This window comes from Lycium barbarum, chromosome 2 (genome assembly GCF_019175385.1).
Source record: "Lycium barbarum isolate Lr01 chromosome 2, ASM1917538v2, whole genome shotgun sequence".
Lineage (NCBI taxonomy): Eukaryota > Viridiplantae > Streptophyta > Magnoliopsida > Solanales > Solanaceae > Lycium > Lycium barbarum.
In genome coordinates, this window is record NC_083338.1 from 129,649,276 (window position 1) to 129,674,430 (window position 25,155).

Sequence of the window (25,155 nt, forward strand, 5' to 3'; positions counted from 1 at the left end):
TTCTTTCTTTTGCACAGAAAAGGAAAGTAAGCAGTTAAGATTAGGGGCAAAAAAGGTCAACTCAAAAATTTCCGAAAGTAGCAAAGCAATTCGATAATTCGATTCCAAAAAATATAAACGAAGTTTTTTTCTTCTAATAAACAGTTGCTCTATTCCGCACACATCAATTACGAAAAAAGTACAAAACTGAATGCGGCGATTACGATGAACGTTAACGAAGAACAATCCGATCTTCCAGAACCTTCTCCACCGTCCGTTAACAAACACGCGCCGTCACAGCAACCGCCGAGAGACTCCACTGCGCCGCCGCTGTCTCTGCCGGAGATGAAGCAGCCGCCGTCAGCAACTGTTACAATTCCGTCTATTGATCCAAATGCGCTCTTTAGTGGCGGCGGTATTAGGTAACTGCATTATTTCATTTTTTTTGCTGCTGAATTTATTGGGGAACTTACCGAAATGCATCTAGTTAGTATACACTCTGGCTGTATAGGTATGTATATTATATGTATATTTAGTTTAAACTATACACTTATCTATACACTGTGTACGTATTTTGTAAACTAGATGGCTGAATGGTATTTGGCTGTTATTTTCCCTAAATCAATTTATTTGCTGTTAGCGGGCTTGAGAAGGGGTAGAGGTAAGCCTAAGAAGTACTGGGGGAGGTGATTAGGCAGGTCGGCAGGAAATGACACATCTTCAGCTCACCGAGGATATGAAGGAGGGTGTGGAGGTCTAGAATTAGGGTAGAAGGTAGTCGGGAGTTCTTTCCCGGTGTATTATTCTTGAATTTTCGCATTCTTAGTTTTTTTAGACTATTACCTTGATGTTGTTTTTATGCTTGTTGCTACTACTTATTGCCTTCCTTATTCACATTTCTTTCAGCTGAAGGTCTTTCGAAAACAGCTTCTCTACCTTCTCAAGGTAGGGGTAAGGTCGCGTACAATCTACCCTCCCCAGACCCCATTTGTGGGATCACATTGGGTGGTTGTTGTTGCCAATGCTGAAAATTAGTCATCGCTTATTTTTAGTTTGTTTGTGATTCGAGAAATGATACTGACACTCCACTTTGTCCTACTACATTATGGTTTACTGTTTTATAATTCCAGAGTTTATGATTATTTTGATTCTTTCTTATAGTGTTAGAAATGAGAATGACAGTCCGCAGTTGCTATTTCTACTCGAAATTATGGTCTAAAGTTTTTTTTTTTTCCCTTAGGTTTTCTTACAATTTTTTTCCCAAAGTATTCTCTGTTTCCCAAAGATGGGTAGTATTTACAAATGTGTAGCATGAACATATAAAGGAGGCACACCAAAAATCTAGCCAACAATCACAAATTGCTATTTCTGTTATACACCAAATATAAAAGAAATAAGGAGAGCCCTCAACAATAGTCTCTGTATCTTCCAGGAATGAGGAAAACCCAAAACTGCAAAAGGAGACGTCATGCTCATCTTCTTTTTCTTCACACGCACTTTGTTTTCTAGATTTCCATTCTTGCACCCGAGGGTGTGGCCAAGTGGTCATTGAAATCGGTTGAGAACCATGAGGTCTCAGGCTAAATTCCCAGCAAAGTTACCCGGTACCTGTGCTGGTGGGATGTACGGACACCACATTTTTTATTTAAAAAAAAAAAGGCTTTTTGTTGTTCCTGCAACTATTTCAGGAAGTGCCTGTTGGATGTTGAAAGTTACAGAAATCACAGACCTCAGCTCCGAAGATGCAGCAAGAGATGATCCACATCCTCCCCATGTTTCTTACACATACATCTCCAATTCATGGTGGTGCATGTTCCTGAAAAAGATGTTTATGGTGATGCATTTACTCCTTAAATTATCTACCATTAAGAGAGGCTCCTCATGCAGCGCAATATGTGACAAATATGTCTTCTTTTGGCGCCTTTGTTGGGAGATTTTGATATGAGATTATGATTTCCTAACTAAACAAGCGGTAACAAGACATAACTGAGAAGTACTTTAATTTCGAGCTTTTTCCGTATAAAAAGTTTACCTCCTCAAACTCTGTATCACATAATCTCATTAGGATCAATTCTTCTGATTGGTCGCCATTCAGTCTCAAAACCTTAGCAACTGTGATCTTCATATGCTTGTCAAATGAGAATGAGTTGGGATTTTTTTTTTGGCTAATGATGGTGGTGTCTAGGCCAACTTGTTGGCAAATGAGAATGGCGTAGTTGGTGAATTTACATGTTAAATTATTATCTCCGCACCATAAATGATCCAGAAATATGTTCTATTTCCGCTTCAAAACAAACTCAAAATTTCATTTCGTGATCCCTCTCCACGAACTCACTCATTAGGGAGGTTTTAGTGAACCAACCATAATGACTGATATCATATTTCACCAGAATCACCTTTCTGTATGTGACCTATTCTTCTACTGAAAATTTCCATATATGCCCAACAGTGTCTAATTAAGAATTTCCAATCTTCGGATGGCTAATCTCACAATCTGCATGAAATCTATTATACCGTGTCATAAAATAACTTCACTGTTAAACTTTTGAAATCTTGTCCTAATTGATGCCAAAGTGAACAGGGACAAAAGAAAGTTAGATTCTTAAAATAGCAGCACGTAGAAAATGGATCAATGGCTTCATGGAAAGGTTTAGAGGCTCTTCTAATATTATAGTCTCACACATTGTATGTAGACCCTTGCAGGATGGAGCCAGTGTAGTAGATATGGGTTCAGCAGTTTCCAGTAACCTCGGCTCAAACACTATATTAGTGTTACAAATTCCTATTTTTTTTTTTTTGATGAAGTAATTGTTATCATTAGCATCAGGCATCAAGAAGATGCAAATTACAGGTAAAGTTAGAGCTACCTAGTAGCTTCAAAAAGCAAAAATCACCTTGTTAGCTTTCTACAGTCAAAACAACTATCTTAAATACAGTGAGCTAACAAAGTCCAAAAAGTTTTCATGTGAATCTACAGGGGAGACATTTGCCCAACTAAATAAATACAAAAGACAGTTTGCTTTCAAGGTTGGTGTTGGGGTTGATAATCCATCAAAGCATCTTCTATTCCTCTCCTTCCATATGCTCCAAAAAATTGCAGCAGGTATCATTCTCCAAATGTTCTTGATGGTGTTATCAACCCTCCAGCTGCTCCAACACTCGATAGCATTCTTGATGGTGCGAGGCATAACCCAACTGATTCCAAAAAGTGAACAAAACATGTTCCAAAAATATAATGTAAATCTACAATGCAGAAACAGATGGTTGTTGGTTTCTGCCTTCCCGTGACACATGTAACATCTATTAGCCATATGAATTCCCCTTTTCATAAGGTTGTCCAGGGTCAAGCATGCCTCATAAAGAGCAGTCCAGCTAAAACAGATGACCCTGGGGGGCAGTTTGGTTTTCCAGATTAGTTTCCAAGGCCAGAAATAAGTAATTCCATTTTGTTCCATAATCATTTTATATCCTTTCCTCATAGTGTATCTGCCATCACTTGCACCTCCCCATTTGAACTTGTCTGTGATATGCTCATTTAGTAGAATGTCATTCAATGTGGCTAGAAGCCTGACTAGATCTTCAACCTCCCAGTCTTGAAGATTCTTCCTCAGTGTGATGTTCCAGATGTGCCCAATCTTGTTTTGAGTGATGGTAGAGTCAGGATGACAAGCAATCTGAAAAATAGCAGGATAGTCATGTCTTAAGGTTGAGTTTCCCAGCCATTTGTCCTTCCAGAACCTGATTCGCTGACCATTGCCTGCCAAAAAGTGATGATTTTCTGAGAACTCTCCCCATAGCCTTCATATATGCTTCCAAACTCCTACCCCATGTGGTGCACTGGTTAGTTTGGTGCACCAGCTGCCTTGAGAACTATGCTTAGCATTAACCACCCTCTTCCATAGAGGTTGATCCTCTTGTGTGTATCTCCAGAGCCACTTCATCAAAAGACACTTGTTTTGGGCTGCCAGATCTTTGATTCCCAAACCACCTTGATGCTTTGGCATAATAATCTTTTCCCACTTTACTAGATGGAACTTGTGTTCACTGCTATTACCTTCCCAGAGGAAATTCCTTCTTATTCTATCCAACTGTTCCAGCACTTTTGTTGGCATTGGGTATAGTGACATGTAGTAAGTGGGAATGCTATCCAGGACACTACTGATTAGAGTGAGCCTGCCTCCCATGGAGAGGTATTGCATTTGCCAGGAAGCTAACCTCTTCTCAAATTTTTCCACCACTCCATCCCATATAGCAGTAGACTTGTATTTTGCACCCAATGGGAGGCCCAAATATGTGGTAGGAAATGTGCCAGTGCTGCAACCCAGAATTCCTGCTAACTCCTCTAGGTTTAGCACATCATTGACCGGATAAATCACACTTTTGTGCATGTTAATATACAGACCTGAAAGAGCTTCAAAAATAAGAAGGGTTAGATTTAAATAGAGCACCTGATCTCTGTCTGCACCACAGAAGATCAGTGTGTCATCGGCATACAATAGGTGGGAGATGTTGATTGTGTCCCCGACACCCACATCAAAGCCTCTGATCCATTGCATACGCTTTGCTGTGTCTAGTAGTCTGCTTAGTCCTTCCATAGCAAGAATGAAAAGGAAGGAGAGAGAGGATCTCCCTGCCTTAAGCCTCTTTGAGGGGAGAAAAAACCAACCGGGCTTCTGTTGACTAGGATAGAGTACTTCACTGTTGAGATGTTAAAATTGATCCATTTGCTGCCAAACCCCATTTGCCTTAGAACTGAGATGAGGTATGACCAATTTAGTTGGTCAAATGCTTTCTCCAGATCCAGTTTACAAAGAATTCTTGCTCCTCCCTTCTTCAGCTTCCAATCCAAAACTTCATTAGCTATCATTGATGCATCAGTGATCTGTCTGTCTTTTATGAAGGCATTCTGTTGATTTGACACTAGCTTTTCCATCACTGATTTGAGCCTTTCAGCCAAAATTTTGGCTACTATTTTGTATATGCTTCCAATAAGACTAATTGTCCTATAGTCTTTGAGTTCCATGGCACCTTTCTTCTTAGGGATGAGAGCAATGAAAGAGGCATTGGATGACCTCACCATCCAACAATGTTGATGATAATGTGAAAGGGCCCCCATGATATCCTCTTTAATGAACTCCCATGCCTTTTGATAGAAGGCCATTGTGTATCCATCCGGGCCAGGTGCCTTGTCTGGTGCAGATGCCTTAATAGCAGCTAGAACCTCTTCTTCTTCAAATATTGCCTCCAAGCTGAGATTCTCCTCCTCTGTTATAGTGGCTATTCCTTCAAAGTTTGCAGAAGGTCTCCAATTCTCTTGCTCAGAGTAAAGCCCCTCATAGAAGTCCAGTATCTCTCTTTTAATCTGCTCTTTGTCCTCAATAATTACATCTTCCACTTGTAGTTTGTCAATGGAATTGGATCTTCGGTGAGAGTTTGCTACTTTCTGGAAATACTTGGTATTCTTATCCCCCTCCTTAAGCCAGAGACATCTAGATTTTTGTCTCCAAGAGACCTCTTCTGCACTTGCTATTTGCTGTAGCTCAACTTTTAGGTTCGCCATTTGAATGATCTCTTGTTGAGTGAGATTCCTCCTTTCCTGGTCCTGTTCAAGTGCTAAAAGCTCTGCCAAGGCTTTAGACCTTTTGGTCTCTATCTTCCCATATTCCTCTCTGTTCCAAGTTGTTATGTCTTTCTTCAGATTTTTTAGCTTTTGCAAGAGAATGTAATCTGCGCTGCCAGTGAAAGAATAACTCTGCCACCATCCTTTTAGTTTCTCCATGAACCCTTCTGATTGTAGCCACATATTTTCAAATTTAAAATAGGAGGGGCTAGCATCCCAGTCCCCACTTTCCAGCATGATGGGCTTATGATCAGAAATTACTCTAGGATATGCTAACTGTTTCACTGTCTTGAAGGATTCATCCCATTCAGGGGAGATGAGGAATCTGTCGATTCTAGAGGCTTGAGAACAATTTTCACCTCTTGACCAGGTATAACTTGCACCATGAAGAGGCAAGTCTATCAAGCACAAATCCTGGATTGTTTCTGAGAAGGTTATCATGCCCTTAGACCTCCTTGTGCAATTAAGTTTTTCACCCTCGAATCTACAGACATTAAAGTCTCCTCCGAGCACCCAGTGCCCATCCAATTTCGTTCCACATTTCTTCCCTATCTGGGTTTGTATGAGGCCCGTAAATACCTGTGAAACACCATCTAAAATCTTCTTGTGTGCTTTCAAGCATACAAGAAATGGAGTAGATGCTTTGCAAGTTCCCCACATTGTTCCATAGCCTCTTGTCCCAGACTACAATGATCCCACCCCTACTGCCACTCGCTTTTAATTCAGCCCAATCAGCCCATCTGTTGCCCCATAATTGATACACATCACCGTCTGGCCAATCTTGAATTTTAGTTTCTTGCAAACACATGACGTCGACCTTCCATTTTCGAATCAAGTCGTTTATTGTATTCCTTTTCCTTCTGTCATTCGCCCCTGCACATTCCAACTCAAAATTTTGAGTTTCATCCAGAACTAGAGTGATAGGACCTGCCCCGTTCCCGGTAAATGTTGGTCTTTTATCATAATTGACCCCACTGATTAGCCTTTTCTTTTCCCCTTCCCCCTTTGGTTTCTTCTCTTTCCCAGTCTTGGGTGAATGTATTTGATGCTTGAGTTGTTCCTTTCTTCTTTGCTCCATTCTCAAAATAATGCCCAGCAGTTCATGCTCAAATCCCTGAAAATTGACACCAAAAATTTTGCATGCCTTCCCCATTATGATCTTTGTCCATGTCGAGGTTTCAATCACCGTTGGTTTGTCTATCCTGTGCATGCTCGACTCTCCTACATGCCAAGTTAGTGGGAGAGCATCACTCACTGTATGAGAGGAGAAGTCCGAATCTGAGTTGTTTACCCGGGTCAGAATCTTGTGTGATGATGGCTGTTGAAACAGACGAGGAGTGAAATCCTTTGGGTCTTCTTCGTCATCAGCATCGAAGGAGTAATCTCCTGTGATTGGATCTGGTAAGAAGTCCTGAGTTTGTGAAGGAGCTGGATTCTCTTGATTATCGATTGAGTCGGTGCAGGACTCAATAGATAATAAGTCGTATCTATTAGAGTTTGCCTCAGCAATTGGGCCTTTAACCTGCCAGATCTGTTTCTCTTTCATCAATTTAATTTCTTTCACTTGGGCCTTTTTCTTTTTTGGGCCCTTCTTATAAAAATTAAGCCGTCCTACCTTGGTAGGAGTCAGGTCTGCATACACTCTACCCTCCCCAGACCCTACGATGTGGGATTTCACTGGGTTGTTGTTGTTGTTGTCTTATAAAAATTAAAATTAGGAGCCTGGCCCAAATTTTGTGGGTTAACCTGCTGTGTATTGACCAAAGGAAAAGAAGCAGAGTTGCAATTTGAATTAAAGTAATTTTGCTGCCTAATCACGTGCGCTTGCTTTGTGTCAGTAGCAATTTTCGATGCACCTTCTTCTTCCTTCGACTTCTTCTTTTCCAGTTCGCCGGAGCCTTTATTTCCGGCTGGCCTGGGTTTGAGATGAATGTCATCTAAAATCGTTATCTCGAAGCTCCAGTCTCCCAGATCTAGGTCAAGCTTTGCAGGAATGATTCCCGTTGTGTTCCGAATGCAGATACGAGCCCAAAAAAGATGATTTTTGTGTTTTGTATCGTCATCAATTTCAACGAAACCACCACAGTTATCCCCGATGAACTTGAAAGTACTTTCTGTCCATGCATGAAGGGGAATACCAAAGACTTTGACCCATTTGCGCCCCGTACCAGTCCCTTTTTGTAAATCCGACGCCGGCGACCGCCATGCCAAGGCCAATCTTCTGCCATTCCAATACCAATCCCCCGCCTTGATTCTGATAGCTTCCTGTTTGGATGGGAAGTCGAACAAAAATTGATTGTGGTTAATTTGAGTGACCTTGAGGCCGGCTGTTACTTGCCATCTCTTGACGAACCAGCTTTGAATTACTGATGGGTTTGGGTTAGCACTGCCGGCGTCGTTGAAGCATCCGATGAGACACTTTGAAAGAAAGTGTTCATTCCCACGTATCCCTTCATAAGGATCCATGGCTGGCCATTGGAGGATTTTTGCAGCTTCCATGTATGTTTTTGCTTGCTCCGTGGCTAGCTGAAACCTGGGGTTTGAAGCCTTACCAAGAGATCTTTGAATTTTTTCAGCAATATCTCCCCATCCCGTATTGAAATCTATCTCAGGAATAATGATAGCTGACTTCCTTTGGCCTATCTGTGTCTCGATTTGCACGTATCTTCCATAGCTGTTGAAATTCTGAGTCACCCTATAGGAATAAGCTTGTATCTTCCTAGCCCATCTCCTACATCTGTTTCCATACCCAAGTGAAGCTTGCTTCAAAGCCTCACAAATCCATCTCAGGTTGCTTTCATCCACCTTAATACTGCTGATGAATCTTTTGCTGCGCTCGTAGAGAATAAACCATCTGTCACAGTCCTCACTTATATCTTTTAGCTCGAAGGATTTGTCCCCTGAGATAAAGAAAAGTCTCCGGGCCATATTCATCGGATCTATGACAAATGGGTATCAGAAGAGAGAGGGGAGAGAAGTAAAGAAGAGAAGGAAGGGGAAAAGAAGAGAGGTGGAATTGATTCCGGTGATCAGAAGGATCACCGGAGGGGGAAGGTTTTTGGAGAAGTAACTAGGTCATATTCTTGGAGAATGTGCCTGGGAGCATTTCATAATCTCAATGTGCTTATTATGTGATATACAAAAACTTACAAATTCCTATTAATATGTACAAATTATCTATTGAGAACCCAGTAAGCAAAAAAAGTTGTGATTCAAAACCCATAAACTAAATATCCTGCCTCTGCCTCTGGACCCTCGTTCTATGTGATGCTGAAGTTTCTCTACTTTCCTATGCCCTCCGTTTTAATTTATGTGAACCTATTTGACTGGGCGCGGAGTTAAAGAAAAGAGGAGAAGATTTGTAAACTTGTGGTGTTAAATGAGTCTCATATATTTTTTGTGGCTATAAGTCATTGCATAAAGGTAAATTGTTTCCAAATATAGAAAGGAGTCATTCTTTTTGGCACGGACTAATAAGGAAATAGGTTCACGTAAATTGAAATGGAGGGAGTATCATCATATGAGAACTGCAAAATATACTCTACTGTGGGGTACCTTGTGTAGCTTAAAGAGCTGGTCGCTGGGCGGGTTAGGTCTTGAATTTCAGCCTGGTTGCTGTTTTTGGTTGTGGTTATGATAAATGCATTTTCTTTTGTTCAGATTTTTAGATTTTAATACGACTGTATCGTCATAGTGGGGAGAAAAAGTAATGCAATACTATTCATTTCTAAATATATCTTTGGGGATGAACTTTTATAAGAAACTAACTGTATCTTTTTCTTTTATTGAAGCTTTCTGACCGGGAATAAAAATGCTAAATTCAGCTATGGATATGCTACTTTTAAGGGAAAACGAGCCTCCATGGAGGACTTCTATGAGACAAGCATATCAGAAGTTGATGGTCAAATGGTGGCATTTTTTGGTGTTTTTGATGGTATTTCCCAGTTTTTCTTGCATATCTTGTCAGGATGGGTATTTTCTTTTTGGTAATTAAAGTTATATTATTACCAACTGAGGGAAATTACAGTTCAACCAAAAAATAAAAGATTCAAGATTGGACATGCATGCACCAATCTTTTGCTAAGCTACTTCTCATCACTACCTCAGTACTTAATGTTACTTATGCTTATACATCAAGGATAGAAGTTTAGACCTTGCAATATCCTAGCTAATCTGGGCCTCAAGCTTACTCCGAAGAGACTTCTTGGACAATCTGTTTTCACTATTGCTGCTGGGGTTCTTCTTTTGTACCGGAACACCCTCTAGTTCCTTTATTTCCATACATAATATACTGCTGCGGCCAATGTCATCTTAAAGATTTCTGCTTTGCTTCTCTTTCCTTTGCAATAGTTCACAGTCCACCTTATCTCCTCTTGCCAATCCATAGTATCCCGTTGTATCTTTTCCCAATGTAACAGTTTCCACCATATACTAGAAGTTTCAGGACATTTGAAGAGCAAGTGCTGGATACTTTCAGCTTCATCACATAAGGGACATTGGAGGCTAACATTCATTCCTCACTTTGCAAGTCTGTCTTTAGTAGCCAGCCTCTCCAGTATTTCCAGTCTTAGTATAAATATCCATTTAGGAGAACCCCTTTCCAGTCTACCCTCCCCAGATCCCACTTGTGGGATTACACTAGGTATGATGTTGTTTTTGGAAGGGGCCTTGTAAGTTTCTTTATATTGCTTGAATAGATATTTCTATTCCATTTGCATCAGTTCAGTCATTGTGCAACCAGCTTCTTCAATATATTTCCTGGATTTGAGTATCTTCCTAGTCAGCCATGCAGCCTGTTTTGGTTCAATTTGCGAAGTAGCTCTCCCTTTCACATAGTAGATGTGCATCCATTTCACCCATAGGCTGCCCTCTTTTTGCAAATATTCCATTTAGAGTTTACATATTGCAGCTTTATTCCAGATCATGATGCTGATGAAGTCAAGCCTCCAGCTGATTGAGGTTGACAGAGCTTTTCCCATGCCACCAGTGCCTTCCTAGATATTTCAGCTTTGCCGGTCCATAGAAATCTATTACATCTTTGCTCTATGGTTTGTGTGATCTTCTTAGGGGGTATGAATATCTGTGCCCAGAATGTTTGCATTGAAAAAATGACACTCTTAATGAGCTGAGCTCTTCCAGCATATGATAGGAATTTAGCAGGATGGGCATTTTATACTTTCAGAGTGTAATTCTTGTTTTGATGACATTTTAATGGTTGTAGATAGGACAATTAACTCATGAAGAGACTTTCTTTGCGACCTAGATGATTGTTTATCCCTTTATACTCTTATTGGTATTAGGTCATGGTGGTTCAAGAACAGCAGAATACCTAAAGAACAACCTCTTTAAGAATTTGACTAGTCATCCTGATTTTATCAAAGATACGAAGTCAGCTATAGGTATGAACCAGCGCAGACCTCTATGTTATTTCTAATTTCATCCTATCTTCTCTCTTCTGTATCATTTAATGGGAAAAGCTCTTGAATGCAGTTGAAGCATTTAAGCAGACTGACGCCGATTACCTTAATGAAGAAAAAGGCCAGCAAAGAGATGCTGGTTCAACAGCATCAACTGCTGTTCTTTTAGGTGATAGATTGCTTGTTGCAAATGTGGGAGACTCTAGAGTCGTCGCTTGTAGAGATGGATCAGGTTTGTTGCTTGTTGACTAAATACTATATGCTAAATTTTCACAAACACAACTTGGTTTCCAGAGAGATGTATATATTATTTGGTCTATCTCATGGTCAGTTAGCCTTTTTTTTTTGTTTTTGTTTTTTGTGGCTTATCTTTGTTATAGGTAACTAAAGGCTTTATTAAGGGAAGTACCCCCGGAAAAGTGGGTAAAACTCACAGGGATAGAGGGAGTGTGTCAGAGCGTTTGGTCTGAATAATTTACATCTGATATGTGAGATGTATTATTTGGGCTGTACAGAGCTGTGATTCTGGAACTACCTTTTGTAATTTTCAGCACTTTCTTCATTATCATATCAATGAAAATTTACTTAATCTGATTAAAAATACACGTGTGAAGAAGTATATAGACCTGAACAACCAAAATAAGAAATAGCGGAGTACATTTCAAACCTCCCAAGCAAATAAGAACCTCAAACAAATTTAGACGCTTAAAACAACTTTGTTACTCAATGCTGGCTTATCATAGTTTACGTTAAGCATTCCTAGAATCATAGTCAACACTATACTGGATTTGTCTGGCTAGTTGCTTTCGGTGTGCACTGTAAATGACCTGATCATTAGGATCACTTTCATCTTGCTGTCTTTTTCCTGTATTGATTATACCTTCTTTACTCTGATTGTTTGTGGAATAGCTTATTCAATGATTTGGAAAGATTGTTTTATAGTCTTCTCTTTTGCTTTGGCCATAGCCAGGCCCAACAAATTTTCCTTTGGAAGATGTTAGCTATGAAACTTTTGCAACAAAGGAATGTAACTTGTATAATTTAAAATGATTACCTATGAAGTTTTCCTTGTAAAAAAAAAAAAAACCAATGAAGCATGTTTCCTTATTGGACGGCCTTTATCCTATTTGTCTCCAAGGTCATTTGTCAAGTTAAAATGTTATTATAATCTTTTATCAGTAGGTTCTCACAAGAGCTCTAAGCATACTATTCTATGATAGGTGTTTTTCATCGGAATAAGATAATTAAGGACTCTGCTGGGTTTCTTTATGTTGTAGTCTTGTTGTTTCTTGGCTCTCGCAACTTGACATAGAGGCTGTAACAATTGATCCTATTAGCAGAGAAAAGAACCAATAAAAGGAACTTCAGAGAAAATGCAAATGTTAATCATTGTCTGTCCAAAATCTGAATAGTTGATAGTAAATCAAGGATAAATTCTGCCTCCGGGGTTTTTGGTCTAATTGGTAAGAGCGCAACGCATAATGTGTGAGTAGGCGCACGTCATTGGTTAGAACCTTGTCGTAAACAAAAGCCATGTATGGAAGTGGAGAAGGGTAGAGGGGCAAGCCCATTATCCTTGAGTTTGGAACCGTGCACCGTCGGCGCTCGAGTATTTCTAGGTTATAAATGATAAAAAAAGACAAGGATAATTCTTTACTTAAAAAAGGATAAATTTTGATTCTTCTGTGTTTGAAGTTCTCATGATATGTTTAGATGGTTGCTTCATTTGTTGATAAGAACTCTAATGGGTACAGTTGTTTTTATAATTTTTGTATTACGAGTTAATTTTTTTTTTTTTGGGGTAACATTGGTATTGATAGCACTAGGGCAGTGCTGAAGCCATATTTACAGAGGAGAAATCCCCGCAGCCAACAAAAATCCTAAAAAAAACAGTTAATCTTATGAATAAAAATTCTTGACTCATTAAATAAGAAAAAGAAGACTAGGGATAATAGGATGTTTCTTATCTATACTATCTAAAAAATCTCAATGATTTACCATATTTATGGAGTGGAACTTCGCTTCATATTTCTTTCAAATTGGGGAAGTGTTTGTTATAACTTGAATGGTTGATTGATGAATTATGTTCCCAAAAGTTCAATACAACAAATATATGGTATGGTAAAAACTTACTTCAATGTTCAAACCAACCCAATAAAAACATGACACACGCCTTCATATATACTTGCATCACTAAATCATAGTTAATTAATACACATTCTCACCTTAATTTATCACTTAGCCATGCAAATCAGTATGGTTTGCTGGAAATACTGGGTGTGGATGAGTTACCAGTATGGTATTCCATAATAAGAGAGACAACTACTTAGGGAAGCTTAATTAAGAATAGAGAATATATTTTTTTGATCAAGGAAAAGTGGCGCCATATAGAATATATTATTGGGGAAAAATCCAAATATACCCCTGAACTATAAGATTTGGAGCAGATTTATCCTCCGTTAAAAAAATGGCCTATATCTACCCCTACCGTTACACAAATGGCTCATATATACCCTTTTTGACAGACGGAGCTCAAATACCCGTTTTAAAAATATTTCCTTGGTGTCTTTTTATAATTAAAGCCGCGTGTAAAAAATAGACATTTTTTTAAAGGAGGGTAAATTTGCTCCAAATCGTATGGTTCAGAGGTATAGTTGGACCTTTTCCCTATATTATTTATACAATCAAATACCACCAATCATTAAAATCAAATAATCTAAAATAGTTAAGTTTATTTGAATTTAATTCTCTTTTAATTTAATCTTTCATCGAAAAAAAAATCATAAACTACTACTCTCTCCTCTCAATTTATGAGATGTACTTTGATTGGCATGGAGTTTAAGAAAAAGAATTTTGAAACTTGTGGTTTAAACAAGCCATAGATATTTGTGTGGACATAAATCATCTCATTTGGAGTAAAATGTTAAACTTAAAAGTGTTTTTAAATATAAAAATGTATCCTTTTTTTTTTTGGGATACACTAAAAGAATGTGTATCACATAAATTGGGACAGAGGGAGTATGTCATATTGCACTGCTATGAAAATCAAACATTTTCTGGGCAAAAAAATCCTGCACACTAAACACTAAACTTGTTTAACTTTATTTTAGGGTGGAAAATGTTTTCTTTGAAAACAAGTGGGTTTCTTACTTATTTTCTAGTAATTGGTAAGTAAACAAAAAATGTTATCCCAAGAGCATTTATATGTAATCTAGCTAACTATGGGGTGAGATGGGGTGGGGTATGGGTGTTCAGGAGTGGTAGGGGGTGTGGGATGGTCAAGGGCTGGGGTTTGGGGGTGTTGGATGGGTGGGGTGGAGACAATGAATTTGAAATGTAACTTATGGAACTTCTTTTCCCTAATTACATTAGGGAAGTCTTCCTCATTTTAAAGGAACCTGTTTTCCTAATGAAAATGTTCTCCAAAACATTTTGATCAACCAAACAGAAAAATATGAATTGAAGTTTTCTTTTGGATAAGGTAAATTATGAGAGTGAAGTTTCTCAATTTATTTTTTAAAAGACTAATAAATAATTTGACTCATGAGGTAAACTGAAAAAGGAAACAATAGATTGGCCTGTTGAAAATTTTTCAATAGAGTTACTTACTTATCAAGGAAGAGAATCAAAGATCATAACACCGTAAAAGTTGCTTGTCATTTAGTTAAAACTTTGTGAACTATTGTTTACTTAATTATATTTTAATTAGTATAATTTTGATTGTAAGTTGTTAAATGAAAGATAGAAGTCCATCCGTCCCAATTTGTTTTGGCCCTTTTCACTTATTGAGGGTTAATTTGATCAATTTTTGGTGTGAAATTGGACTAAGATTAGTTCATTCTTCTCAAGATATTAGACACCTACCTACATGAAAAATAGTAAAGTACTACAAGCTGCAGCATTCTATGTACCAAAATAGGAAAGAATACATTTACATATTAATAAAAGCTGACCTAATTTGATTGTCGGAAAGAGAATGGTGAAATAACTTGGGACATTTAAGGGAAGTTCCTATTTTTCAGCTAATGGATTGAAAAGGAAATGTACCTTATAATTCATTTTTGTACTGACTGCAAAGGAAATGTGGGTTATTCCATTTGAAATGAATAAAATATTTCTGATTGAAGTTAGATTTGCAAAATTAAGAAGAAATCATTATGCAAGTTAGGAGTTAATTAAGAATTTTTAGTGGTATTACTATCAGTGGAGAGCGAGTGACACAAATGGATTACATGTACAAAAGGATTACATGTATAATTCCTTTAAAGATAATAGAATTATATTACCTTTGCATTGTAAATCTTCCCGGATAGAATCTAAACTGTAAATATGAGAAAGTCAAACTAAAACTATTGACCTAATATAGTGGATAAATAAAGAAAAATACTCCTCGTTGATGGAAATTTAACAAAATTATAACTAAAATGTATATTCGTTTTATATTTAAATATCATTTCTAAATAACCACCTCAGCAAGAAATATAAGGGATCTATCCATTTTCTTATCGCATATAAGAGATTTAGCTACTTACTTTTAGTTTTTGAATTGAAACACTAAAGGAAGTGAAATAACAAGACAAATCCATTGGAATGAGACAATCATAAGTAAAACACTCCTTCTAACCCAGCTTGTAATTTGTATGGAGCACTTATTATTTGAGAAGTCAAACAACTTTTTTCCTGACCTAGTTCTTCGTTGGAAAAATCTAGAAATATTTTTTATTCTTTAAATTCAATTTTTGGGTTTACATTAAAAAATCAACCAGAAAGTAGGGCATTTTAATTTCACTTGCTGAATGATGCTATACATCCTAGGACTGTTGGAATAACTTTCAGCAATTTGAAATTCCACCGTGTCCATATACTTTTGTATTCATTCTCTTATAAAACTATAAGAAAAAGTATTCTTCATTGTCTGTTTGTATTGTGTGCCACATGCGTGCAAAATGTATTTGCTAAATGTTAGTATGAGTGGAAAGCAAGAAAAACTATCATTCTCATTGGACTTGCCATTTGAGCGTTATCCCTAGTATAGCACCTAAATTCTGATAAATTAGATGGCGGCAATCTATATTCTTCTTAAATTTCAACATGTCTGAACTTAATTATTTATTTCTCAGATTTCTAAAGTGAATTCAGGAAGTGATTCGTCAAGTTGAATGATTATTAGCCACATTTAAGATTTTTAAAAGATGTTACTCGTTTAAGCTATATGGTTTCGAGACATAACTATTGCAATTAATGCAGCTATTCCTTTGTCCGTCGATCACAAGCCTGACAGATCTGATGAGCGTGAAAGGATTGAACAGGCGGGTGGTTTCATCATCTGGGCAGGTAAAAGTCTGTTGGAATCTTTGTATGTGTTAATTGCTGCTTTATTGGCCTGGTAAATGCTATCGGAGACTGGAGTCGCAAAGAATTGTACTGTTCCGGTGCTCTTTTTCAATTTAATCAGAATTTTATCTTATTTTTCCTATCGGGTTCTATACATACTTATTTTGTAATCTTCATTAGGCGCAGAAAGTTTCCTTAAAGAATCTTCCAGAATCACATTATATAGATCTTTTAACCTTCATCATTTGTGAAGTTTGAGAGACTTCACTAAAATTTGCTATTCTGCCATTCGGACCTCAGCCTAGGTTAAAAGTTGGCGAAGTTACACTTAGGCATTTATGATATGCCTTGATTGCAATTTGGTGGTTGAATAAATTCCATTATCATTGTTGTCGTGAAATCGTTGGCTCTTCCAGTAAGAGCATACATAGATTGCATTTGAAGCTCAAGAAGTGAAGACGATAGGTTTTCCATGTTTCTTGACGAAACATTATTAAACTTTCAGGGTGTGATGTGACTTGATGCGTAATAACCCAATCCTTTCAACCGCCCCATCTTCCGATTCTTCCTTCCTGGGCTAGGAGAATTTATTGCTAGTATATTACACAACTGTGTAGTTAAATATTAGTATAGTATGAGTTTTTGGCCAAAAATATCCCTTATCTTTGGGGTAGGCTTAACTTTGTCCTCTAAATATAATCTTGAGCACTATATATCCTTTAAGTTTGCAAAACTTGAGCACTTTTAGTCTCACTAACAGAAAACTTGAGTTTTTGGCCAAAAATATCCCTTATCTTTGGGGGTAGGCTTAACTTTGTCCTCTAAATATAACCTTGAGCACTATATGTCCTTTAGGTTTGCAAAACTTGAGCACTTTTAGTCTCACTAACAGAAAACTTCACATCCTGTTAGAAAACTAACAGCATTTAGCAGAAAGAATTCAGCAGCAAAAATCAGCATTCCAGCAACAAAAAAAAGTGTTTTGGCAACAAAAAACAGCGTTCCAGCAGCAAAAAAAGAGCAATCCAACCGCAAAAAAATAGCATTTCAGCTGCAATAAAAACAACATTTCAGCAGTCAAAAATCAGCATTCCAGCAACAAAAAAAAGTGTTTTGGCAACAAAAAACAGCGTTCCAGCAGCAAAAAAAAAGAGCAATCCAACCGCAAAAAAATAGCATTTCAGCTGCAATAAAAACAACATTCAGCAGCTGATTTTTGACTGCTGAAATGTTGTTTTTATTGCAGCTGAAATGCAATTTTTTTGCGGTTGGATTGCTCTTTTTTTTGTTGCTGGAACGCTGTTTTTTGTTGCCAAAACACTTTTTTTTGTTGCTGGAATGCTGATTTTTGCTGCTGAATTCTTTCTGCTAAATGTTGTTAGTTTTCTAACAGGATGTGAAGTTTTCTGTTAGTGAGACTAAAAGTGCTCAAGTTTTGCAAACCTAAAGGACATATAGTGCTCAAGGTTATATTTAGAGGACAAAGTTAAGCCTACCCCCAAAGATAAGGGATATTTTTGGCCAAAAACTCAAGTTTTCTGTTAGTGAGACTAAAAGTGCTCAAGTTTTGCAAACTTAAAGGACATATAGTGCTCAAGGTTATATTTAGAGGACAAAGTTAAGCCTACCCCCAAAGATAAGGGATATTTTTGGCCAAAAACTCTAGTATAGTATACTAATGTAGAATCATTTATTAAGTGGAAGAAGGATACCAACTTGATTAATGTGTTAGTTTTAGATGTATTTTTCTATGTTGTGGAACTAAAAGCTGCTGGTACTGCTTTGTTCTTATGTTGATCGGAGACGTAAGGCTGCTGTTTGAGCGTGGAGCAACATGAGTTTCTCAGTGTATGGAGTAGAATTGATAAAGATGTTTATTGTGGTGTGCTTCATGCGGTTTCTTTTCCTGTCAGTGCCTTGTATGAGCAAATACTACATATTCGTGCTTGCATGCCTTAGGTGCTTCTTACTGAAAGTTATTACTGTTCAAAAAGACAAAAATATGCATGCGTGGTATCTTAGTTCCTTTTTCCTGTTAGTAGAATTCAGTGCAGTGTCCTGCTGCTCTCTTCAGGTACATGGCGTGTAGGCGGGGTCCTTGCTGTTTCTCGTGCATTTGGAGATAAAATGCTAAAGCCATATGTTGTGGCAGACCCAGAGATTCAGGTATATTGGCTTTCTTTCTTGAAGCACTAGTTTGTCTTCATTTGCTGCTTTTTTTTTGCCTGATCTGTCAAGGCTCGAGAGCATGGTGTTAATCTGGAGTATGGTTTTCCATTGTCCCCTTGTGATATATTATTGCAAAAGGCAGTTTTAGATTTTAAGGAAACGTATGGTGTTTTTAGTTTCTTTATATGAAACTTTTTTGGTTTATATGGTAACCTACATCTACCTTAATCTTATTCCTCAAACCACTTCCCCGGAGTCTAGAGCTGCCCTTCCTCCACATTGCTTACTTGGTAACTCAAACCTTCAACCTCAAGGTTGGAGGTGGTTGTTGTTTTCCACTTGATAAACCCTCTCGTCTTAGCTTCTTTAATTGAATAAATCAACCTCTTTTTTTTGGGGGGTGGGGGGGTTTGGGAAATGATGAAGGTTTTTTTTTTTTTTTTTTTTTTTTTTTTTTTTTTTTTTTTTTTTTGCAGTTTTCTTAAAAGAGATGCAAAAAATATTTCCACAGTGGTGTTCCAAATGAGATGGTGCATTAGCATGATTGTCCATGCTTTTAGTCTAAAAGTAATGCTACGTTTGAAAGGTTATCTTGACCCTAACTTCCTGAAGCATCTAATAGCAATATGACCAGCAAACAGGCATCTATCTGGTTCTATCATTTACTGCCAACTTGGTCGAGCAGAGATAGACCAAAAAACTTCTTCTGCCATCTTTTACCTTGTTTGTTTTCTCTGATTAGGATTGGAATCTCTGAATTTGCATAATCCCAAATCTCCCTGAAGCTACTTCTGTTGCCTTGAACGAAGAAGTGCAATTACAGCTTCACAGAATGTATTGAAGAACTCCATCTTGTTTAATACTCCTTCTGTCTTATTTTATGTGTCTTAGTTTGACTTGGCTCAAAGTTTAAGAAAGTGAAGAAGACTTCTGAATCTTGTGGTCTTAAACTAAAGGTGTGTATAACAAATACCAATTACCCTTTGAATCTTGTGGTCTTAAAACATGCCATGTCATTTCTACAAGGGACCGTCATTAAGGGTAAAATGAGAATGTTGGAACGAAATACTTAGTATTTGAAACAAACTAAAAATAAGGTAAGACACATAAATTGAAACAGAGGGAGTATGACATAAAACATTTGGTCTTCTGCTGCAATACTTTTGGCAGCAATAAGAGCTCTTCATCATACACTTGTGGCCTTTAGTAGTGCGAGTGTCTAGTTATTTCAGTTTGTACTATGACGATCAAGTTAAACTATTGCATAATAAAGGGTCAATTAAAAATATATTTGAATGGTATAGCCATATAGTGAAGTGTGAGAATCGAGACCAAGCTGCTCGTGTTAAAATATTTTCAGTACGTACTCCTTCCCTCTAAGAATTTGTTTCTCAGACCAGACATAATTTTCTTGAGGAATGCATTAATTGCCCCTGAAGCTGTTGTATGAGAATTGAAGGTTGATCGAGCACATTGCTCTGGGACTGTTATGAAGTTTAGAAGAGGGAAGAAAGGAAGGAAACTAAAATAGAATTTCACAGCCTTAGTCTTCCTTTTCCTTCTATTCCACCGCACTTTATAAGATGATACCATAACCATCAGAACTCATAATAATTGCACAAAAATATTGCTATTTTGGCCCATGCTTGTAGATGGAAGAACGATATGTTTGCATAGAGGTTTGGCAGTTCCTATCCAAGGACTGGCGGTAGACAATAACCTCAGTAGAAAAATGTTTGAGATAGTACATCGCACTTAAAACATAAGCATACAGGGGGAAACTGGCATTCAGCTATGTCTTTTTTTTTTTTTTTCACTATTTTGCAGCTGAAGTATTTTACGTCTCCCAGGATTCATGCTGTATTTTTTCTTAGCACATCTTGTCCCTGTAATTTAGTTGTTTTATTCTGATACTGTAGCTCAGTAGTTTTATTGAACTAAAATATTGCTATGCACATCTCTCTCTCTCTCTCGTATAATTAGCGTCCAATGTTAATTGACTTGTATTGATGGTGAGTGCACTGGTCTTTGATCTCCTTTTTCAGGAAGAAGAAATTGATGGTGTAGATTTTTTAATAATTGCAAGTGATGGACTTTGGAATGTCCTGTCTAACAAGGTCAGGTTTCTTCGCCAAATGTGTTACCTTTCTTGGTTTTTGAACACTAACCAGATTTCCTCAACTTAAAAACTCTTAGTAAGATGACAATGCTTAAATGTATATGGAGTTGGATGTCTTGATTGCATAAATTAATTAGGCTTACTTATGGCCTAGATGTCCTAGCTTTGATCTAATTTCTATCTTGTAATCTTTATAGTTGGTAAGAAAGTAACAAAAAAGAAAGATAGGCTGCAGAAAATTGCCCTCCTTTAATAAGGTATTTGCTACTCCATACAAATAGGAGGAAGGCCAGTGATGCAGGAATAGAGGGGCCAAAAATTAAGGGCTCGTTTGGCCATAAATACCAAAAACTTTTTCACTTTTTTTTGGAATTTTTGAAGTTGGAGTTGTGTTTGGCCATAGTTTTTGAAATTGTAGTTTTTGGTGAAATGTAGTGTAAAAAAGTGAAAAAGTTGAAATTTTTTGAAAAACAAGTTGTTCTTGTTTTTAGTATTCCAGAATACAACTCCGGAAAAAGTGAATAATTTTTATGGCCAAACACCCACTAAGTATCTTCGATGCAGTAGCGTTCTTGCTACAATGACTGTGCAGTAACCTCATTCTTCGAGGGTTTGGGCTCTAGTTATGTAATTTTTTCTTAAATTATCTTATAGGACTTATTTGGTTATTTCTTTTCCTTACAGAAATGCAAGGTAAGACTGGGTTCACTAGATCTAATGTGATCCGCCCTTCCCTAGAGTCCACGCCTACCCTGTGGAATTAGTCTAGATGCACGGAAGCTGGCTAGGGCACCACAGTTATTTAACAAAAGGCTTTGCAATTTGACTTTATGTTCATTTTTCAAGGACCAGTAGATTTTGCTGAAATTAGCCCCCAGTCAAATCTTCTTTTCGTGTTTCCCTAACAAACTAAGGTTTTGTCATGAGTTTGAAGTAAAACCCATTCTTACCACTCTCTGGCTTTAGCCTTTAGACATGTGGCAGTAGGTAGCAGCGAGAGTTTGATGGGGTAGGGAAGGGAAGAGAAAACCTGTGGGGGAAGGGAAAGGAAGGAGGAAGGACTTAGTGGGAAAAGAAGAGGGGAGAAGGGGAAGGGCTTAGTGGGAAAAGACGAGTGGAGAAGGAGGAAGGACTTAGTGGGAAAAGAAGAGGGGAGGCTCATGAGGGTTAAGGAAGAGGGCTGGCACTATAGTTGTTTTTCTTTTTGTGTTGTTGTGTGTGTGTGTTGGGGGGGGGGGGGGGGGAGGTGGAGGTGGGGAGGATGTTAAAGTATAGATGAAATGTGTATGTCAGTTGAGAGAAAATGATGAATTGAGATCCATGTTGCTTGTTAAGTGTTGCCATTTGTTTTTAGGTGGCAAGAGTGGTGGCAATGTCTCATGCCCTTGCATGCCGAAAGGCCATTCAAGTGCTAGCTTTACAACAACATACCGTGTAATCCCACAAGTGGGGTCTGGGGAGGGTAGTGCCTACGCAGACGTTACCCCTACCTTGTGGAGGTAGAGAGGCTGTTTCCGATAGACCCTTGGCTCAAGGAACACATTTCAATTGCTAGCTTTGTTGATTAAAAAAAGGCCCCTATTCTATGGGCTGGAGCAATTTCTAAGAAGGACCAGAACAGTTATTGGATATTCTTTATGGCCGAGCTACTTGTCTACATGTGTGTCAAAGGTAAAAGTCAAACGTGTACAAAAGCATGATGGTTTGTTGGACTTAAAAGCTCAACCCTCACTTTAGTTAAAAATACGTCAATGATGAAGAATAAAAGAAAGGAATACATATGAAATGCTAGAAAAATTAACTATAAGCATGTATAGTTGATTGCATGCAGAGAGGAATTTTAGAAATGTCTATCAGGGGATTTTGCAGCTGCACTGGAGGGAAAAGACATACCTGGTTGTGGAAGATAGACGGAAGGTGGTCTCAAAAAAGGATGGAAGTATATAAATTTGATGGGTAGAAGGTAACTGAGGATAGATGCTCTGAGGTACTTGATTAATCCAGACATCTCCCTTTGCGACCTCAGAGCCTGGATTGAAGGATTGAATTTGAATGCCTCATACAAGGGTTTTCTCTTATTTCTTCTGTCTTTATTTGAAGCTGGAGCTTGTCCTTCAAAGGGCGGGATATCAAACACGTGATTAGAATCTTCGTTAAGCTCATTAGTGGTCAGGAATTCAATTTTGTAATTCAAACTTAAGCTCAAATTTTTTGCAGTCCTGAGGTTAAAATTGAGGGGGAAAGACTTCTAATATACTCAATATTTGGGGTAGTTTGAAAGTATGCTCATAAAAATTGGCTGGTAACTGTTCTTAGGCTTAGAGCTTGATGTACAGGTGAAAGATCAAGGGGAAGCTTCTTTGCTTAGGCAAGCTCAAGTTTGGTTAGGGTTGTAATACTTTTATCATTTTCTTGTTTATACAGTTAGGAGAAAATAATAAACCGGGGAAGTTTTTCTTTCTTAAAATTAGTAGGCTTCTATGTTACCATTATCAAAAAAATTAGTAAGCTTCTTCTCTAATTCTAGTTTCATGATAGTTAGGACACGATAGAGTAGCTTTATAGTTGATGATTTTGCAAGCTTTGCTGATGTTTCTAATATGTTATCATTTGCTGATTGGTTCCTAAAGATTAATGCATATCAATCTTCTCTCTTCCTATGTTGTAACTAGAAGTCGCTTCAACAAGTTATGAATTTCAACGATCTAACTTCTCTTCATTGCATACAGGAGGCCGTGACCATTGTGCAGGACATAAAAGATGCGGAAGCAGCATCACGTAAGCTTATAGAAGAAGCTTATTCAAGGGGGAGTTCTGACAACATCACCTGTGTGGTTGTTCGATTTGAGAGCGCATGAATGGACCTTTCAAGGTCTGCCTACCTTTCCTTTACTCACAAACATAGAGAAAAAAGAAACACACACAGAAACTTTCTCCTCTGTTGTTTCGCGACAGTCTTACTCCTTTTCTCAAGCATTAAGAATGATGTTTGTCAACGATGCTACTCACTCTGCAGACAAAAAGATCCCGAAGGGAGGATGTAGGCCTTGTAACTAGCTTATTTTCCAACTTTGCTATTCTTCTGGTGATGATTAAGTTATTCGGTGGCCATGTCACTTGGAGTTGTGGTCATGGGGATTTTTACAGATGGTCTCTGCTTGTAGACTTGTAAAGTTGCCTTAAATTGTTGTGATGACGAAGTGTAAATCATGCTGGCCTACATTTAGTTTTTTCTTCTTTATTTACATATAGCTCTTTTATGATAGGCACTCAGTGTTCCCCTTGGCCTACCCAGAATTCTCAATCCAATATTTGCTGACGTTGTATTCTCCTTATATATTTACAGTAGAAAACAGAATCAGATATTGTCTTCTTTCCGTTTTCTGTCAAGGTTGTATTTGGGTATATGTCTTCTACCTCTACCAGCGTTACTGAGAGCGGTGTCTCTCTCTTAAGAATTAATGACATTTGCTAATATTATGTCGAAGAAGATCAAATATTGGTTTCTTCTGGACATCAGATTTGTCATGAAGTTGTCATTTACGACGTAATCTGAGAAGCTATGGAACTTTTGCAGGGAAACAGAAACTGAACAGCAGAAGCAATAGCTATGCCTCTTTGAATTCAGAAAAATTGAGCTACATGCAGCTGGCAGGTTGTCCAACTTGGGCAGATGTATCGCAATATGTTTGGTCTACCAAAGACTGGCAAAAATATACCTTCTCGACAGTCTTAACCTATTATTTGCGGTAACTTTGGGTGTTAAACTCCTAATTACAAAACAAGTGGTATCCCTAGGACCTCTAGTGAACCTGATAGGCTGGTATTTCTTGCGAAGTCCGCATGAACGTGGGAAACTTCGTGTACTAGCTGCTTCTTTCTATTATTTTGCTGGTCTTCTCCAATTGAAGATAGTTTATGCTGATCATTGGTCAATCTCCTCTTGTATACGACTTCAAATGATATTGAAAACCAAGTGACCCTCAATTTGAATATGTTGTTGCTGCTTTATACCCACTGGAAGGTTATGCAATTGACGTGTCACGGCAAAGAGATGATGGTGGTCCACAACATCAATAGCATTTCAAGATTTTTTTTATTTTCAACCGTATGTTTTCAATGATAGTCCCAAGATTACCCTTGTACTTCTGAGACTCTTGTCAACAAAGTACTAGTCATCGTTTACTTCCGAGAAAATAATAAAAACGGTCTCTTATGTTTGGGGATAAGTTCATAGTAATCCCTTAAAATACTTTTGAGCAATTTTAAATTTGCTAAGGGTGAAGATTGTTTGTTGCCTCTATTTGCTTAGATTTGACGAGAACGGCGTAAAAAGATAGATTTAGCGGAAACACACATATTGTGCAATTTTTGGTGTTTAGTACTACTTTTTGTGATGCAATATCTAGGATTTGATTGGCTTTCGCGGTGTTTCTGACTACATCTTTTTGTTTTTCACAGGTTTCAAATTTTCCGGCCAAAAGTTGTTAAAGTACTTACCGAAACCGAAAGTACTC

At 37.8% G+C, this 25,155-nt stretch overlaps 1 protein-coding gene across 1 annotated transcript; it reads left to right on the forward strand.

The window, feature by feature from the left end:
- Window positions 1-24,022, forward strand: LOC132627219 (probable protein phosphatase 2C 11). The gene is made up of 8 exons (XM_060342429.1): window positions 1-401; window positions 9,391-9,533; window positions 10,900-10,998; window positions 11,090-11,248; window positions 16,264-16,350; window positions 18,425-18,516; window positions 20,565-20,636; window positions 23,368-24,022. The coding sequence occupies exons 1-8, from the start codon at window positions 205-207 to the stop codon at window positions 23,494-23,496; spliced, it is 978 nt and encodes a 325-aa protein (XP_060198412.1). The 5' UTR covers window positions 1-204; the 3' UTR covers window positions 23,497-24,022.
- The last annotated feature ends 1,133 nt before the right edge of the window (window positions 24,023-25,155 follow it).

Bases quoted from the DNA above. Each gene is read 5' to 3' on its own strand.
- LOC132627219 (XM_060342429.1), top strand. From the start codon at position 205: ATGAACGTTAACGAAGAACAATCCGATCTTCCAGAACCTTCTCCACCG. The intron at 9,534-10,899 runs GTATTTCCCAGT...TATTGGTATTAG, and splicing joins ATTTTTTGGTGTTTTTGATG to GTCATGGTGGTTCAAGAACA. The intron at 11,249-16,263 runs GTTTGTTGCTTG...CAATTAATGCAG, and splicing joins CGCTTGTAGAGATGGATCAG to CTATTCCTTTGTCCGTCGAT.